This window comes from Triturus cristatus, chromosome 11 (assembly GCF_964204655.1).
Source record: "Triturus cristatus chromosome 11, aTriCri1.1, whole genome shotgun sequence".
Classification (NCBI taxonomy): Eukaryota; Metazoa; Chordata; class Amphibia; order Caudata; family Salamandridae; genus Triturus; species Triturus cristatus.
Window position 1 is genome coordinate 319,207,720 of NC_140594.1, and position 18,437 is coordinate 319,226,156.

Consider the following 18,437-nt stretch of genomic DNA (forward strand, 5'->3'; position numbering starts at 1 on the left):
ACATGTTGAAATAAAAAAAATACTTAAATGTATCCCCGCCCAAGAATGTATACAAAGACTTCGCCACTAGAAGCATAGTGCTGACATCAAACTGTTTGTTATTCAAAAGAAGCACACTGTCCTTTCCCTAGAAACTTATAATATGACATCCTTTGCCCTAAAACTAAGGAATGGCTCAAGGACACGCTACACATGGATATGTAGCTTGGATTGTTGATGGATTGCCATTTTGTTTTCAGTATTGATCAGAATGCCTCTCTCATCCATGCATTAAGTCTAGTATAACAACATTTTTCATTGTTAGCATTACCACCAGTTAATCTTCTGCAGTAGAATCACAGATTGCTCACCACTGCCATGCCTTGTGTAATGAGTATGGTAGTATTGGTTACCATTTGCTGGTAGCATACAGTACCTTGTGTGTAAAGAGCACTTATGTTTTTATACTACTAGTGTCTTAAATACAGAAGTGACACGGGGGAACACTAGTGTTCATTAACTAAAGCTGTTTCTACCTTCAAGCAAGCAGGGTTCTACTAAAACGTTTACCATAGCTGAAGCATGTACTGAAACAAATAACACCCAGTTAAATAAGATAAATAGTTGTATGAAGTTTGTGTGTGTGCTAAGAACTTTCTATGAAACAAATTTCACCTAGTATTTACATTCCATAGGTGTGCAATTTCACTATGGGATCTAAGCTTCCTGTTTCTCTAGTGGGTGATTGTAAATACTTTAGTTCTTCATTGGCCAAGACAAACAAAAGAGTAAATCAAACAAGAAATCTAAAATATGTTAGGTAGGCAATCCATTGCATCTGCAAAAAACGGCTACATGTATTCAGATTACGTTTTATTGTGCATAAAAAATTGTGACTCAAAAATGTATAAACTCAAATTACCTGTGTTTTATAGAGTTTCCCAAATCTCTCCGCGGAATCTGTGGGGACCATCGAGGCACTGATAGTGTGTCTAGAAGATAAATCAAAAGACATAGATCAGATATTCTAAATCAACAAAGACATTGATGGAAAGTAAACATCATGGTAATGTAGAAAAATAAGTGCTAATGGAAAAGCACAAATAAAGCATCCTGTGGTAACAGTGCAAGGGAAGCCACGCATCTCTGCATTGTAGAAGCAATGTTTGCCACTGTAGAAACAGTGCTGTAGCATCCTATGCCACAAAGCAAGATAGTGGGTTGCCAAGCAATGTATAACATTGCAGTGGAGAAGTTCCTTCTAACAGTTCAAAATGGAAAACTTCACATCTTTCCTAAACAATTAACTGTAGATTGCCTTAAGTACCATCCCTGAGTCCTTTTATGAATAATGTGTATGTGTCACAAGTTGTCTGGGCTACTCAAGGTATACATATAAGTTATATAACACCAAACTAGTGTTGGCTTCAGGGAATCATGTTATAAAGTAACCAGTTTGACCAATATTTAGTCATGTCTAATTATTTAACTGATGACGGGTCTGAATAAACCTTAGTTGGCCAGCTTTCCACAGTAAGAAAACAGAGGTTTAGGGCTTTTGAGTGATGAAAGAGGAGGTTATGGATTAATTTACAAGGTCTAATAAAAGTCCTTAACATAGAAGTTTTATTTTATTGTGTCTGTCTTTTTAATCACAAGTGTCCAAAGTGATACAAAAATTGTATAATTCAAATGAAAATCCTGACATACATCACACTCTACTTCAATACAAAGCATGAGATTTCATTGATTTATTGTGTCATTGTTGGATTGTTCCCCGTAAATGTCACACAAGTAGGTGCCCCAATTATGTATGCTCGAATCAAGATTCGGAGAATGAAAAAAACAGCAGGCCTCGTTGTCTTTTGACATAAAACAAGGCCTGGGTGAAATTGAATTTAGGACAGTGTAATCTCAAAAACTTTCCAGCATTTTACATTACAACTGTTAACACCAAATACCATGAGGTGCCTGCCACGCAGTGCAAGGATTTACAGAAACTCCAATTTTTGTATGAGAGCTTTGCTGTTGGCAGTTTGTGACTGCAGCATAAGCTTCAATAGAGAAATGGGAGCTTGCGACCGCAGCATGTGTGGTCGCATCGCAATTGCGGTGTTGGGACAGCAGATTGGAGGTCAGTGAGTCCAGAGACGGTGGCGATGTCGGTCGGAGGCAACTCCGACCAAAATTGCAATAAGCCCCATAATGTTTTGGGCATTTTGGATAACTTCTGAAAAGGCAAATATTTAAATTTGCCTAGGACTACATAAAACACATTTACAGAGACCAAATTGCTGGTTGCCAAAGGGGTGTGATATCTGAATATGTATTCTAAAATATGTTTTGTTTTTTTTTGGTTGGGTTTGGGCTTAATGTGGGATTGGATGGGTAGTGCTTTACTAAAAAGTATTTTTTATATCTAATTTACATTTGCGTTACTGGGTGACTGATCAGGCACAATATGATCAATCTCTAGAGCGAATAGAGCAGTGCCACATTGGACTGAATCATGATTAGTTTTCTCCTAGATGCTACATCTGATCACTTTTCACTTTCAATGTAAGATACAGTGGTTCACAAACTCATCAATATAGGAGTCTGTTTTTTATATCTAGAATGGTAAAAAGGAGATAAATTGTTATTTGGGTAGTTTTACCTTGTTGTATAACTATTAGAAATTAATGTTTTGGTAAAGAAAAAGAAAAAAGACAGACTTGACAGCAGACTGAAGTTTTTCTTTTATGTTTTTGCACGTATAACTCTTTTATATTTGGGAAGTGGGACACTTTGTTCATCGCGACAAAGGTGAACTGTCGAAACGCGTCAAGCCTTGCCTGAATAAGTTATGCCTGTGAGAACATCATCCTGGTTGCCAGAGTTTCCTTTATTAGGTAGCGAGAGCACCAGTATCATTGGGGGACATAGCCATCCTTGCAGAATAGTGGTGCACAAAAATTAACGCGGCTCCCACCTCTCCAAAGACATGAAGAGGCTGTGTTGAGCCCACTTGGTACAAACAGGGAGTGTCTATCTGGAGCAGATGCTCCACCGGCAGCAGGATGTTTAATGGGTGTTCCTGTTAAATACAGGAAACAGGAAAACGGGCGTATTGGAGGACATCTGAAAGAAAAGAAACAAGGTGGCGGCTCATATGTTTGTGTAAACAACAGTAATTGTTGAAGGGAATGAAACAAGAGGACTGACAGGTACCGGTAGTATGAATATGAACCTTCAACAAAACTTGTTTGAGCATGAGAAACTGAGCAAAAAGAAGGAAACGGATGGTGGGAAGTGGCTTTCCTGGAAAATTACATTCAAGTGGGGAGAGTACCCAGAGGACTACGAAGTCTTATAGTTACAACATATGAGAACCCAAATCCAAAACTATTCGAAGAGTGGGCTTTATTGACAGTCACAACCAGTAATGGGATGATTGAGTAACTGCTGAAATATGCCCGTATGGAAATGAAAAATAAAAGGTACTCCCTGGAGCAGCTTTAAAAAGAAAATGATGGGTATGAGGACCATGAAATGATCGAAACTTTTCTTGCAAAAATGAAAGTAAGATTGTCGAAATATGAGGAAGAGTCCAAAGAGAAAAAGAAAGGAAGTTTTTGAGAAACATGAAAGATTATGCAGAGGGTTGTATATTAAACTTTGTAAGGAAATATAATCACATGTGGAATGAAATGCCGAGATGATCTACACTAAGATATCAGAAGCTGTTTACTTCAGAATCTGACTGTGATATTTGTTCGAATGTGAATGAATACCCCTCGAGCCATGTGACATGTGAACTAATCCCGCTGTTTTTTTAGGTGAATTCCAGCTCCTCCAACAGACAAGATACTCAGAGAGGGCAAAAGAAAAGGAAGGAAAAAAGACAATGAGAAAACAGTAGGGTTGGACGAATGAACCAAGAGGGCGAATCAGGGGGCTCATTGGAAGACAGGCAGGACACCAACGAAGAAGAAATCATAGAGGGTGAGAACCTGACTGTTAATAGGTTGTTGAATCATTAACCAGGTTTGGAGTTGGGTTTATCTATTTGCCCAGACTCTCATTTTAATTATGCAAATACTTGAGTGGGTCTTTTCTTATTTGTTTTGAAACTGAAATTACTTAAGGCACATCTCCTACAAGGTCATACTACTAGAGGAATTGAGACTGTTAATGTGAAAAAAGTGAATCTCTATATAAATGGTGTTGACACTTTTATAAACTTGTATCTTTTGGAGAGAGGAGACGAGGACGTGGAAATTTCTGAGAGAGACTTGTTAAAAGAACTGGATATAAAATATAACAAACCTAGTGGCAGCCATTTCCGAGAGTAATCCAAATTTAATCCTTGCAAGACACATAACATTATAGACACCTTTCATTTTCATGACATAATGATACAAGAGCTATCAAAGATACTTTGTGAGAAAATATATTTTGTGTGCCCAAATCTGACTCGAGGTCAAAGGAACACAAGCATTTCTTTAGATCGGGATCCTTCATTTATTATTAAATCATCAGAAAAAGGGGATAATGTGGTTTTGTGAGGTGCAATAAAATATCATGATGAAGCTTTGAGACAGCTCAGGTTGTTATGAATGTATACAACCTGAGGTATACAGGCACACATTAACTAAATACCAAGAGTTTTTGAAGGATTGGGGAGACAGCAGCTTATTGAGCATAGATGAATTTCAGTTCTTGAGAACAGGTAAACCTGTTGTTCCCTGTTCCTACCTCTTGCCCAAGGTACATAAGGACCCCATCAACCCGCTGGGCAGGCCTACAGTATCCTTCATTGGTTGTGTTAGACCTGGCATCCTTGGCGTGGTTTGCCCTGTCTTTTTGCTTCTGCCTCCTGTATTTTTGACTGTATGCCGGACTTCATTGTTGGTGGTATTTGAACTCCGGGCACTTTACCACTGCTGATCAGTGCTAAAGTGCAAGTGCTCCTTGTGTAAATTGTAATTATGATTTGTTATCCTTGATTGGCATATTTGATTTACTGGTTGGTCCCTAGTAAAGTGCATTTTGTGTACCCAGGGCCTACAAAGCAAATGCTACTAATGGGCCTGCAACACTGATTGTGCCACCCACATGAGTAGACCTGCAAACATGTCTCAGGCCTGCCTCTCCAGTGTCTGTGCGTGCCGTTTTAAACTGCGATGGTGACCTGGAAAGTGCACCCACTTGCCAGGCACAAACCTTCCCTTTTACTACATGTAAGGCACCTCTAAGGTAGGCCCAAGGCTGGGTGCAGTGTACATAAAAGGTAGGACATGTACTGGTGTGCTGTACCTTCCGTGACAACTGGAGGTGGGGTAGGTCCTGTACCCTGAGGAGCACTAATTGCAGCTCCTTCCCTCGCCACTGTGCGAGCTTCCCGGATGTCAATTGGGGACCATTAGCTTCTCCTTTTAGGTGTAGCCAGAAGGTACCTTGTATATCTGTTTATGTTAGACTACATCACCAGTCCAAATTTTAGGGTGCAGTACTTCACAAGCACATGCCTATACTTGAGTGGACGGGAAACCCTTGGTCCTGACAAAAGGCCAAGATCTCTTGGACTATAATAGGCATGAAACATGTTGACCCCCTTTACTGCACATACACCAATTTGAGCTTGAGAGGTTGTAATTCCCCATCTCTAGCTACGACCTTACAGTCCTTGTTTTTACCATAGCATAGGAACCCAGCCAATAAAGGAATCCTGTGTGATCCCTATAGCTATTTTTAGATCTCACTTACACCTTCCCACTTCTACTCAGATTACTCTTTACACATATGCCCCTTCACCCCTCAAACTTCACATTGGGAAAAAGAAAAAAACCTCCGGCAAAGATCCAATTCACGGGCCTCGTTGGGCATTGCAGCGTCGGCCCAACGAGGAGCTGCCTGATGATGAAGCATGACACCTTCCGGGGTGTGTGATGGCCCGTGCTCCTAATAGGAGCGATCCCCCTGGCGTCCTTAAAACCTTCTGGCACCTGGGACACAATCCCATCTTATCCTCTTTGGTATCCCCTTCCCTGCTTCCCCTTGGAACTGCAAACCCTTGTTTTTGCCATTCCTACATAGGGGCAATTATGCTGGACCTGTCCAGCCCCAGTCCCTCTCTTTGTGATTCATATTTAAAAATTGTGTGTCTCTGCCTGTCTCTCAATACACGTCTGGGTTGGGTGACAGCTGGACTTTGTGCATTCCATCTAGACAGTCACACAAAGGGAGGAGTGGTGTGACATTTGCATCCTGATGGCCCATCACCAGGCTAATGGGCCTTCATGAGGTATATTGGGAGGGAAGGGCTTACACATGCACCTGAATAGGGTTGTGCTTGGTCCCACACAAAGAGCTGCATATCCCTCTGTAGGGAGTCTAGAGCCAGGGCAGGAAAGGCAGGGATCTTGTGATCTTCAAAGGCCTCTTTGAATTGTCCCCCACATCAAAGGCACATTTGGGTATAAGTACTGGACCCCTGACACCACCAAATTGGAACTTTGCTGGGCCCAAGACATTCTGCCTGGAAGAAGAGCTGCTGTGCTGTAAGAGGGACTGCCACTTTGCTACCTGCATTGCTTTATTGGCCTTCTGCTTCTTGCCTGGGAGTGACAGGGACTGGACCTGCTCTCTATATCCTTGAACCTAGGTTTCTCCAAGGGCTTGTTGAGTTTACTCCTGTTCTCTGAAGTCTCAGGGTCACAAACTACTTCTTGCAACTCTGCTGGTGCTGTTGGACTCTTCAATCTGTGAATCCTACCCTTGCCTGAGATGCCCCCTCCAGTCCTGGGCTTCAAAAATTGAAACAGTGGCCCCTTTACGCGGATCAGAACCGACGCAGTGTCATCTGATGGCGAAGCAGGGCCAATGCCCAACTGTGAAGTCCGACAGCAACACAGCGCCTATCCTTTGACATTGTCTTCGAGGCTCACCGATGACGCAGCATTGATCCTTTGACACCATCTGTGAGGCTCTACTCTGACACATCGACCCGACTGCATGGAAAAGACTGACGTATCGTGATCTCAACGTTGACGCTTTGCTCCATGTAAGGTACTTTTTCAGCAGATCCTGCATGGATTCTGTAGCCAGCCTGCCCTCTATTGCAGTTGGCCTGAAGTTTGGATTTGCACTGGTCCCTCGCGACCTCAACTAACCTTTTGACAGCTAATGACTTCTAAGCACTGTTTTTGCATTTAATCATTAAATATTCATATCTTGAGTTTCATTTATTGTATTTTTGTTGTTTTAGTCTTGTTTTACTTAGATAAATATTGTCTATTTTCATAAACTGGTGTTCAGTCTTTCCGTGGTCTTTTCATTGTGTCAACATAATTAAAGTGAACACAAATACTTTACACATTGTCTCTCAAGTTAAGCCTGACTGCTCTATGCCAAGCAACCAGAGGGTGATCACAGGTTAATTTAGGGTGTTTATTTGACTTACCCTGCCTAGGATTGTGGCTCCTGCTTAGACAGGGTGTATACTCTGCCATCCAGAAACCTCAATTTCTGACAAGGACAAATGGTACCGCCAAAGGTCTGTGACCGCAATGTGCAGCTGCTTCGCCCTCAGCTACCCAGATATCCATATAGGCTAATGGGAGGAGCAAGTAGTAAGGTCCCCTGAACATGAGGGCATAACAAGTCATATCCTTTTATGGACCTGTTACATAGATGATTTATTCATCATTTGGGCTTTGAGTCAGGCTGAAGCCCGTGTCTTTGTGAGTCCACTTCAGAATAGTGAATTAAACTTGACATTCACATACAACCTGGGTACGGACACCTCAGAATTCCTGGATATATGAGTAGAATTCAAGGAAGGTATGTTGGTTACTCAACTTTTTCAGACAGAAACAGCAGGCAATAGTATACTGCATGTGTATAGCTCCCATCCCCACAAACTATGAAGAAGTATCTCTTCCGGAAAAATCTTAAGAGCTAAGAGGAATTGTAGTATCCCCTTATTATATGAACAGGAGAAGTACACTATATTGACAAGATTTAAATCTAGGGGAGCTAGAAGAAAACAAAGGATAGTACAGGAGAAGGTGACAACGAAATTCATGGAGGATCTATTGGTAACAGATGGTAAACAGGAATTAAGAATGCAGGAATCAGTTATAGTTAGATTTATTACCAACTACAGTGCGAGAATATCAGGAAGGCCATGGCTAAACACTGGAAGATATTAAAGGCAGATCAAGTGATTGGTAGACAGCTTACACTATATCCAGCAGTTACATACTAGAAATCGAATTCTCTGGGAGACATCCTAGTACATAGTTGTGCTAAAGAAGGGAGTATGTGTCACTGGTTAAACCCTCCAAATGGTTTACTAAGTGTGGAAGATGTAAAGCATGTAGAACAAGCAGAAATGTTAGAGAGGTCACATTACTAATGGGTGTGATAAACCTATTACCTGTAACTCTGACTACGCTCCAATGTCTATTTGGGTTGCAATATGTGGGAACTAGGATTTACCCAGTAAAAAAACATGTATTGGAACATATGAGTGTCACTGGAAAAGGAGACCCAACTTACCCTGTGGCAAGACATTATGTGGAAATGCATGATGGTAACAGTGATGCATGCTTTTTTGGTATCAACAGAGTTATAGCTAATAACAGAGGAGGAGATTAGGAGAGCTCTCTAAAGAAATTGGAATTGATTTATATCATTGATCTGAATACCAGCCAACCAGTGGAACTGAACATGGATGAAGAATTTTGTGTGCATAGTTGTTGACTATGCAGTTTCCCATAAGAAGATATTTGAATGGAGTATCCATGTGCTCAGTTTGCTCACAAAAGCCCTAGCTTTGCTTTTTTCTTAAAAAAGTAATTTATGCAGAAATCGTCCGACAAATATGTTTTTTTGCACCAAAAACTAGTCACCTCTACAAATGTGCCCACATCAGTATGATAAATTACACAACACTTTTTGGGCTGGTCAAAATAAACATTGTCTCCATTTACTGGGACATACACATTTCCCTTCAAATGTCTTCTTCTGTACTAAATTTTGGTTTCAAAAAAATTCTAGCTTTAGGGGTTTAACCCATATACCCCTGGCCTCAAAACAGGTTCTTCAGTTACACCTCGTATTCAAATGTATCCACACACACTTGATTCGAGAGGAGAGTCGATTTTGCTTCCGAATTTATCACCATTTTCACATCTACATTGTTAATCTGTACAATATTCAGATTCTCACTGACACCACCCACCCCCTGCAATATATTTTCAGCGGGGTCACCACTCAAAGTTGTCATTTAACTGTTTCCTTCTCTATCCTAGCAGTAGGTCAAACATAGAATGCCCTTTTTTATTACACAATTTGCATGTTGCCTTAACCGCTGCACATTCTTTACAACTCACCATTTGCACTACACTTCCAACCTGCAGCATTGCTCGATGCATTCCTGAAGTTCTTTCTGTCTCAAAAGTTTTCTATGCTTTGACTCACCTACCTGAAACAGTCAGCTTGTTCTCACACTCATTTTAGATTGTGATGCAAGCCAATAATGCTCAGTTCTTCTTGCATCACTAACACCTAGTTCAATGATCTTTCAACCATATTTCTAGATGTCACATATTTTTATTACATAGCAGACTAAATTGATCTCTAATGCGAGCGTTCACAGGGACACGGAACGTGAAGGTGGAAACTAACTTTTATCAAAGCCATCACATATTTGGCCACATTCTCTCCTACTCCTGCAGTCTGCACGCCAAAGAGGCACCTCTCCGAAATTGTGCTTACTTTGAACCCGTAGTGCAAATGTATTTATTTTTAGATAGTTCATTCATATTTAACATTTAAATTTTCTGCATCTACATTAGATAACTAAAGTAAATTATCAAGGCCCTCGTCCCCAGCTGGTCACAAACAGTGCACTAAAAGCGAAATTTTGTTTCCAGAAGAAAAATTCACCCCACACACAAAATGCTAAAAACCTTGTTCTGTTTTGATCATTTTAAGGAAGATATATCGGGCAATATTAAAATGAAGAGTTAAGCAGTAACATTTTCCATAATGGTCACATGCAACACTGAACACGCAGTGACGTACAGTCAAGCTAATCAACACTGGCATACATATAAAACACTCTAGTGACTGCCCTGAAAAATGAAAATGTTAACTAGAAAATACCATGACATCGTACATACAATTAGGTTGGTGACCCCAAATCCTTTCCCTACCTAGTTCCTCTTTGTGCGATAAAGAAATATGATCAGGTTTCAAAGTACCTTAACAATGTGTATGCACAAGAATAAGGATGGGGTTTCACTTAATTACTCACCTATTTCTTACGATCCACTCTTTGCGCTAAATGCAACAGAGCCGCGATCCCAAGGAGTTAGGAATCTCAAAATGCAAAGAATAAAACTGTTATACTTCCAGGTGCCTTTGTCCTGCTCCACTACCCAGAGACCCCACACACTTACAAATAGGCATTTCAGCGCCCCAGATACCAAGCCTGAAGAAAAGACTGGGGGGAAGAATTACATAAGTGTTGCGAGGGTGCAATGGGCGTTTGCGCCCACTTTGCATGCCCCTGGGCACTGTGGTTTTACAGAAGGGGACGCAGACGCTTGTGCAACCCCTTCTGAAATACTGATAGAATTGGCGCACCTAAAGCGCCAGGGCTATCTTCAGGCAGTGTTCCCTCAATTGCATGGGGGCATGCCCCATAAACATAAGGTAATCCATTTGCCTCTGCACTTGTGCCGTATTACAGATGCAGGCGCAGAGGCAAAGAAGCTGTCAGTGCACCGCCTAAAAGGTGGTGCACTGTTAGTGCGCCCCCTGAGAGCAGCCCTTTGCAGAGTGTAAAGGGGGTCCTATGGACCCCCCCCCCCAGACATCCCCTTGCAGGCGGGCGCACTCCGTAGTATTGGATAAATATGGTGCGTTCCTGCCCTCTCCCAGGGACGCAAGGCGGCACAGCAAGGTGACTTGCTGCCCTGCGCCACTAATTTCATAACTATGCCCGACAGTGTTTTGGGACAGTGAGAATGTACATTGCAACTACACAGAGTTCTCGACTGTGTACTGCTCAAAAAAGTCGCTTTGTAGAGGTTGACAGCCCACAGATCATGTGGTGGTAAGCTGGACTAGGTTGAAAGGAGATATAAAGCGATTCAGACGGCTGTGAGGGATATAAATGGAGGAGCGAGAAGAGAGAGAACTGGGGGAAGGTGAAAATATCGTGGTTTTTTTTCTTTATTGCAAGAGGAAGAGGAATGCTGACGCCATGCAACTGGGAAAAGCAGGCCCTCCCAAACATACACAAAAACACAGTAACTCTCCAAAAATGCCCCTAATCCCCTGATAAGTGTGTGCAGAAACCTGCCATAATACATAATACAAGAGACAAGGCACCGGGTAAGGGAATTGTGTCATAATATGGATTGAGATGGTATAAAACGCTCATCAGTTACAATATATTTAGCTTATCTTTGGGAAACAATTTAGCGCAGTCTGCCTCATGAAACTGTTCTCAACTGTACAGACTTCAGACTGACTTCCATGGCGATGACATCACTGACTTTAGCGCTAAAAATATCATTGATTATCCATGAATAGCTGAGAATCAAGTCGTGTGTCATGGTTACAGCTGCTTTTTCCTTCAATTACATTTTTCATTTGAAAAATCTGCAATCTGTTTGATAAAACCCATCCACCTGTTTCTCCTTCCACCACCCTAGCACAGGCATCTTATCCTGCTGTTTCCAGCAGTGATGCAAAAAGGGGATGACTGGAGTGGTTCAAAAAGCTTGCCTTTAATTCACACCACCATTAGATTTACAGCTTAAGATAGATCTCAACCTTAAAGACCTGCACATGGATGTACATTTTGGTCCTGATTTAATGTATGGGGGACAAGGTACTTCCTGCCCACCAACCTCTTGGTCGGCCCGCCTCATCTAGACACAGGCCCCGGGAGAAAGCTTCCACAGACGACCTGAAGGAGTAGGGGCCATTAGAGGGAGGGCGGTCCACTGCCCACCATATTTAGGGTGGATGATGATATGCCTTTTTTTGTCAGCCAGACCCAGGTAAAATAGGGTTGGGAGGGATATAAAAAAAACACAAAGTCCCCACACCATATGAGTGGGGGTCATTTTCTTTTCTTTTGAGCCTGCAATCTGGCGTTTGCTGGTGTAACCTTAAATCCAGGAAATAAGAGAGTCCTAAAATAGCCTCACATTTGCTATACAGCTCATGTTTATGAGCGCCAGCAGGGCTTTGCTAATAAACTCGTACCGAGTGCCTGAGTGTAGCCTGGTAATCACACCATCATGTCATTGTCTAATGCAGTTTTTTCCCCTCCAAGTATTCAAAGATCTATTTTGCTACATTTAAAGCCAATTGCATTTCAACACAGGCTACAGGCAGAGCAAAGAAGGAAACATTCCACTCTCGACATCACAAAACAATATCACAATAGCTTTTTTGACTGTGTTCTTTCATGACCAAGGAAAATGAATTATTCAATGCCAAATGCAAATTAGAATATTAGGCCATGACGTTGAACCTGCTTCTCTGCCGCTGTGGTTTTAGGTCTAACCAACTGGCTACTGAAAAATGTTTGGGGAGATGAAATAGGCGCTTTCGCTGTGTTATCTAGTGGCATCTTTAATTAGGACGAGAAGAGAACCAGCATCTACTGCAGAAACAACAGCAAAAGGAAGCTGTGCCCTTCATCCTGCTGCCCTTGTTATGTTATGTTGAGGTGTCTTCATAGGGCGCTAATCATGCGTGAGGGTATTCAACCTCTCCGTAGCAGGTGTGTGAGGCCAGCCCCAGAGCGCTTACTCAAAACGCCAGGGCATCTTAGCTATATAGTTATTTGTTGAGGGCATCATAGGAAAATATTCCTATTGGTATAATGATAAGGTACTGTTGGCTTTTAATTACTGTGAAACGAAGACATATGGTTTGATTTAGAGTTTGGCGGACTGATACTACGTCACAAACGTGGCGGGTATCCCTCCCCCCCCCCCATATCAAGTGCTTTGTATCCTGTGGCACTTATAAAAGTCGCACGGGATAGCCATCACGTTTGTGGCAGGTAACTCGTCGGTCAAACTTTAAGTCAGGGCCATAGTGTGAACACACGTCTGTTCTCTGAGTCTCAAACCAACTTTTCATCTATCATGCTGTCTTGGTAATCTGCAATGAAAATAAAGAAACATTCTAGCGTTTTGGCAAAAAGTGGATCAAAGTAGAATATGTTTTCTATTCTGATTCGATGGTCATGTTATTGCTGTTTTCAGACCTTTTTCAAATCCAGTGATGGTACATACGCCTCAATTAACCCCTTCTGTGCCCCGCCCTTTCCCCGCCCTGTGCCGGGCGTTGAATTAGCGGGCGGGGTTCATGACGAGATAGTCTCGTCATGGGCACAGCGCAACCGCGCTCCATGACGAGACTATCTCGTCATGGGCACTGAAGGGGTTAAGACACCTATCGACATTCACGACGCTTTGTATATGGAGCTCTTTTTTTTCTTTCTTCATTGGTTCAACTTTTGGTCATCAAGTACAAGTTTGTGCCCTGATAGACAACTGATTCATGTGAACCTCGTCACAGCAATGCACTTTTTTTTAGGAATGAAGATACAGCCATCATAATTTGGACTCGCCCTCAAGGGAAGCTTAGTTGTCAGTTTCCACTCTGAAAGGCTTCCCTACAGCCTTTATTACGCGTCAAAGTGATTTGATGTACCCAAGCGAAAAGAGCTACATCTTCCAAACTGCACTGGTCTGGTCCAGTAGTAGATGTGGAAGCATACGCTGTACATGGTGTTTTGATGCTGGAGAAAATGTGCCTAGAAATTCCATTTCTCCAATGCATTGCTCATGTCTATTAGAAAACCTAGATTTTGAATTTATTCTTTCAATACATCAGAAAATGTGAATAAGCGGAAAGAAATGACAGTACACAAGATACACTGTAGGGACCTTATCAGCCTTCTTTATTCTGTGATCATGCAAATAATCAGTATAGCTTCCAAAATCCACTGTTTTGGGAAATCTGTATAACAAAAGTCTTTCAGAACCAGATATAATCAGTGCTATATCAGCAAAATAGTGAGCCTATCTTTCAGATTAATATCATAATTGGGTGGAGACCGGTGTTGATGTTCTACAGGAGTTTCGGTCCTGCTCTCTGTCCTTATGTTCAGTAGTTTCTTGCACATTTTATTTATGGAAGCCACCGGCTTGATTCTTCAAGAAAGTACATCTAGGAAGGTTGTACATATGTCTTAGTCAACTGGGAAACTACAGCAACCTGAAAGGCCCACCCTCTACAAATCCTACCCCAGTCCTCATGGACCACCCACAAACCCACCAGCTCCAACTCTACAATCACAAACTCAAACTTTGCTTGCCCAGTGTTGCATAGCTGGATATGTTGATATTATCTCATGTGTGGGCAACCAACGACCCCATGAACAATGTCTCTAACCCTTAGTCACCCATACTCACAAAACAAACTTCAATTGTAAAAAAATTAACGATCCTAAATGTTTATTTCTATTTGGAAACAATTTTATTTTGCGCATTATTTACTATGTTTTCACACGCCCTTAGCTTTGACCTGCATGTCATCTTTTGTGTTCCTAGATATTATATGTATGTATTAAATCATGTAATATAATGTAATACTGACTCTGAAACATTTAACAATAACCCTAAAGGCACTCAATCACATTCATTTGTAAATATCCCCACACTCATATTAAAATTATGTACAAAACTACTTTAAAATGTTTAAACAATTTATATTACAATAGAAGTATACATTTGGAACTATATTGAATTGAAAAATTCTAAGACAAAAGTAGTATGTCAATGAAAAGGCATGGCTAAATAAACAGGAAATGAGTCTACAAAGGTGGATTGAACTAGGTGGGGGAGGCAGGTGATTCAACTTAAAAATAGGAACATCTGTTAATTGGGATCTCAGGCACCTGCAAACCTAAGGATGCTTCCCGAAGACCCCTCACCAATAGGTTGGTTTTATTTTTTTTTGTGAGAAAGTGGGGGCACTTTCCTCATGATGCTCAGTCATTTGTACAATATCAGGAGTCAAAGGACAAGCAGGATGGAAATGGGTTGTTAGGTGTTCATCGCATGGCTCAGGGATGGACTACCTCCTGTTCTTTTTTTATAATATTCTCTTTGTTGCAGTAGGTGGAGAACCTCACCCCAACGGCAGAGTTCTCCACCTGTGCTTTGGATCTGAGCTGAGATGGAGAACTCCGGTAGGTAGTCAGATTAAATAGGGATTATAGTAAATGAAAAGGGCAACACATTAAAAGCATCCCTAAAGTTAAAAAATGAAATTAGATAAAAAGTAAATACATTTAAACCTATTTGTTAATGAAGATGTGTATGCAATGAAAATGTTATTGTGTTTTAATGATGCATTTAGTCATAACATTTAATCAATTAATATATGAGTGAGTAATGTGTTAGTGAATGCATATTATATTTAGGCCTTGCTAGGTTGGATATGGCATCATGGTGTTTCAATAGTGAAGTCTCACTATGCTGTATGTAAAGATGTCATAGTCCATCATTCATCATTGACTCAACACTGTCTAACCCCTGTGATACATCAAACAAACTAGCAGTTCCGCTGAGAAATGAGGCCTCTAATTGGTCACACGCCTGCAGACCATGACTTCAGTTCTGTAACCCAAGCCAGTTACATAGATGGGACTATAATTCAGGAGCATGTCTCCATGTAAGCTTCTTCAGATGTCAATAATGTCCAACACACAAAAAGCCAAACTGATCCTGCACACTACTTCTGGAGATTACTGGAGCAATTCTTCACCCCCCTTTTTGTCAAGACATCTGAACTGTGACTTGAGGATAATAAAAAGGCATTGCATCTTAATGGAGGTTGTGTGGTACAACACTGGAAGGTGGTGAGAAGATGGGGACGGAGGGTATGCCTTCATCACCTACTAGATAGACAAATAATGAATGTTATAATGTAGTGTGATACAAATTGTAATACATAATTTACACAAATGCATGCAGTGAACATTATTATAGTGGGTGTGTACTTTGATGTGGTCAAGTTATATGGGACTATGTTTGTGATACCTTCACCTATTTAAAGATGCAATCTTAGTTTGAGTGTAACCACGAGCAACCAATATAAGATGTGACTGTCATAAATGGAGCTGTCATATGTGCACAGAAATGTAGTGTACTCAGCAGTGAAGCAGTCCCTGGTATGGCAGACAGCTTACATGCTGTGTCTACAGCAGAAATTATGTTTCCTGTGTCAGGGTGGCTGAAGTGCCACATGTGTGCAACCAACAGTACTTTATGCCAGTTGAAAGTGGGCAGTAGCAGAGAATTCTCTTGACAACTGTGAGTTTTCTGCCATTGAATGTGGCATGGCGATCACCATGTGCACTAGGCTAGTGATGTGTTTCAGTACCTGTCACGAGCAGTATGATTGGCTTCCATGTGAGATTTTACTTATTTTATTTTTGACATTTTATACAGCACAAACAGTACATCAGGGACCTTTACATAACAAAAAAGTTCAAACAATCAACAAGAATATACATATACGCAAACAATAACAGCATTACATGCCCAAGAGTGATGTCCGCACTAACTCCCTGGAAAGATCCAGTGGCCCGCAAATGGAGTGCAGTCAGTATCTTGACAATATAGAGCTGGCCTGGGCATGAACTGTAGGTCAATAGAGGACCTGGTTACTGTTTGCAATCGTGTCAAAGACTGCATCAGATGACAAGCAGGACCTAGCAATGACTGATTCTCTGGAAATGCCAAGGATGTAGATCCTCTGCCTGTAAATCTTCTATCTCTCCTTCACATATTTGTGCACACAAATGAGGGGCAAGACAACAAAGACAATCACATGACATGATTAAAAAAGTTTTAGGGTTGGTGTCTTGCTTTCTAGTGTGGGCAGTCTGTGTGTGTTTGTTGATGATGTAAAAATTACTAACTTTTAATGGAGTGGTGGACTACAGACTGTTTACTCCCCCATCCTGGAAATAGCAGGAGTGTGGAATGTGATGAAGTGCTCCTGCAATATGTACTCTCTATTGCGTGTACTTTTATATTTTACAAAATATCTTTATTTTAATATATGTCCATATGTGGCGCTAGTGTTATTCCCTGCATCCACTGATTTCTATAAGAGTGCTCACCATGTGTGGTGGTTGACTTACTCCAAGGTTTGGTTGGAGTATATTTGAGCTACTTTTAAAAGTAGTACTACTGTAGTTTTTGGTAGCTGCATGTCCCTCTCTAAACACCTCCTAGACTTTCTCTTAACTCTATTAATTTAGTATTAAATATTCCTGGTGCTTCTACAATTCCTTCTTACCACTCCCACATTTACACCTAAAATCGAGACCTTGACGTGTCAAATTATCCACACTCATGGTGGAGATTTGCACCCACAAGATGTAGGGCAGGTATAAGCAAATATCTCCAGCTGGAGACATGTGAACAGCATTTTGAAGTAGGTGAACTAGTACTTCTGGTTTACTACTGTACGTGTTCAAAAATGTTTTCCTAAATAAGTCCCTGCATGCTTGAATCTATAACAGCAAGTGAACTTTTAACATTATCTGTATGGTACATTGAGAGGAAGTACGAAAAGGTGCGTAATTTAGAGTGATCAGCAATTTTAACTGCCCACCAGCAACTACCGGTACAAATTGAGTTTTTTAAAGGCACTCTGCCTATTCAACCCTTGCAGCCATAAAATGATTGGCTGTATGGAGATACAGTCAATACAACAAGCCCATTCATTAAGATGTTGCAATATTCATTTTAAGAAGACCATAGCAGATGGATATAACGTGGTCAAAGTCCTATTATTACACACATTCCTTTCTTATGAAATAGAGTCTACATGAGCCCCATCCAGGATGGGCCTTTTCTTTAATCATGCCAATAGTTGCCTAGTTGTAAAGTTGGCAACTAACCTTTGCTCTCTCACTGGAATACATTTCTCATAAAACTCCCAAAATCTCAAGAGAATGTTTGTTGTCTTAGTATATGCTGTTACAAGTTAATGTTTTTTAATAAATAAAGCACACAAATTAGATTGGGAAACAAGAGAAAAAAGGTACTGCAAATCAAAAAGAACATGAACATGGATGTAAAGCCCATCTAAGAAAATACTGACTCCCTATTTGCACACTTCTATGCTACTTACTAACTTGCTTGATGTAAAAGGAAAATCAAATCTGCATGCAAAATAGAGGAATGGAGCTACTTGCAGCACGAAAGCAATGACACAAGGGCAGGCAGAGAGCATACAACTGTCACTGCCATCAATCTTTCCGCTTGTAAAGCAGACAAGATGCTTCACTGACTCACTGGCTGAAAGTTGCAAACATCTGTGCTTTTGCAAGAGATGATGTATACAGTAGG

General features: G+C 41.0%; 1 protein-coding gene across 2 annotated transcripts in view; it reads right to left on the bottom strand.

Annotated features, from left to right (window-relative positions):
- KSR2 (kinase suppressor of ras 2) overlaps positions 1-18,437 on the bottom strand; it is a 1,474,574-nt gene that overhangs the window by 730,301 nt on the left and 725,836 nt on the right. For both annotated transcript variants that reach the window (XM_085636251.1, XM_085636250.1), the window contains one exon: positions 902-971. In XM_085636251.1, coding sequence (XP_085492377.1) covers positions 902-971 — 70 coding nt within the window. The remainder of the gene's footprint in view (positions 1-901; positions 972-18,437) is intronic.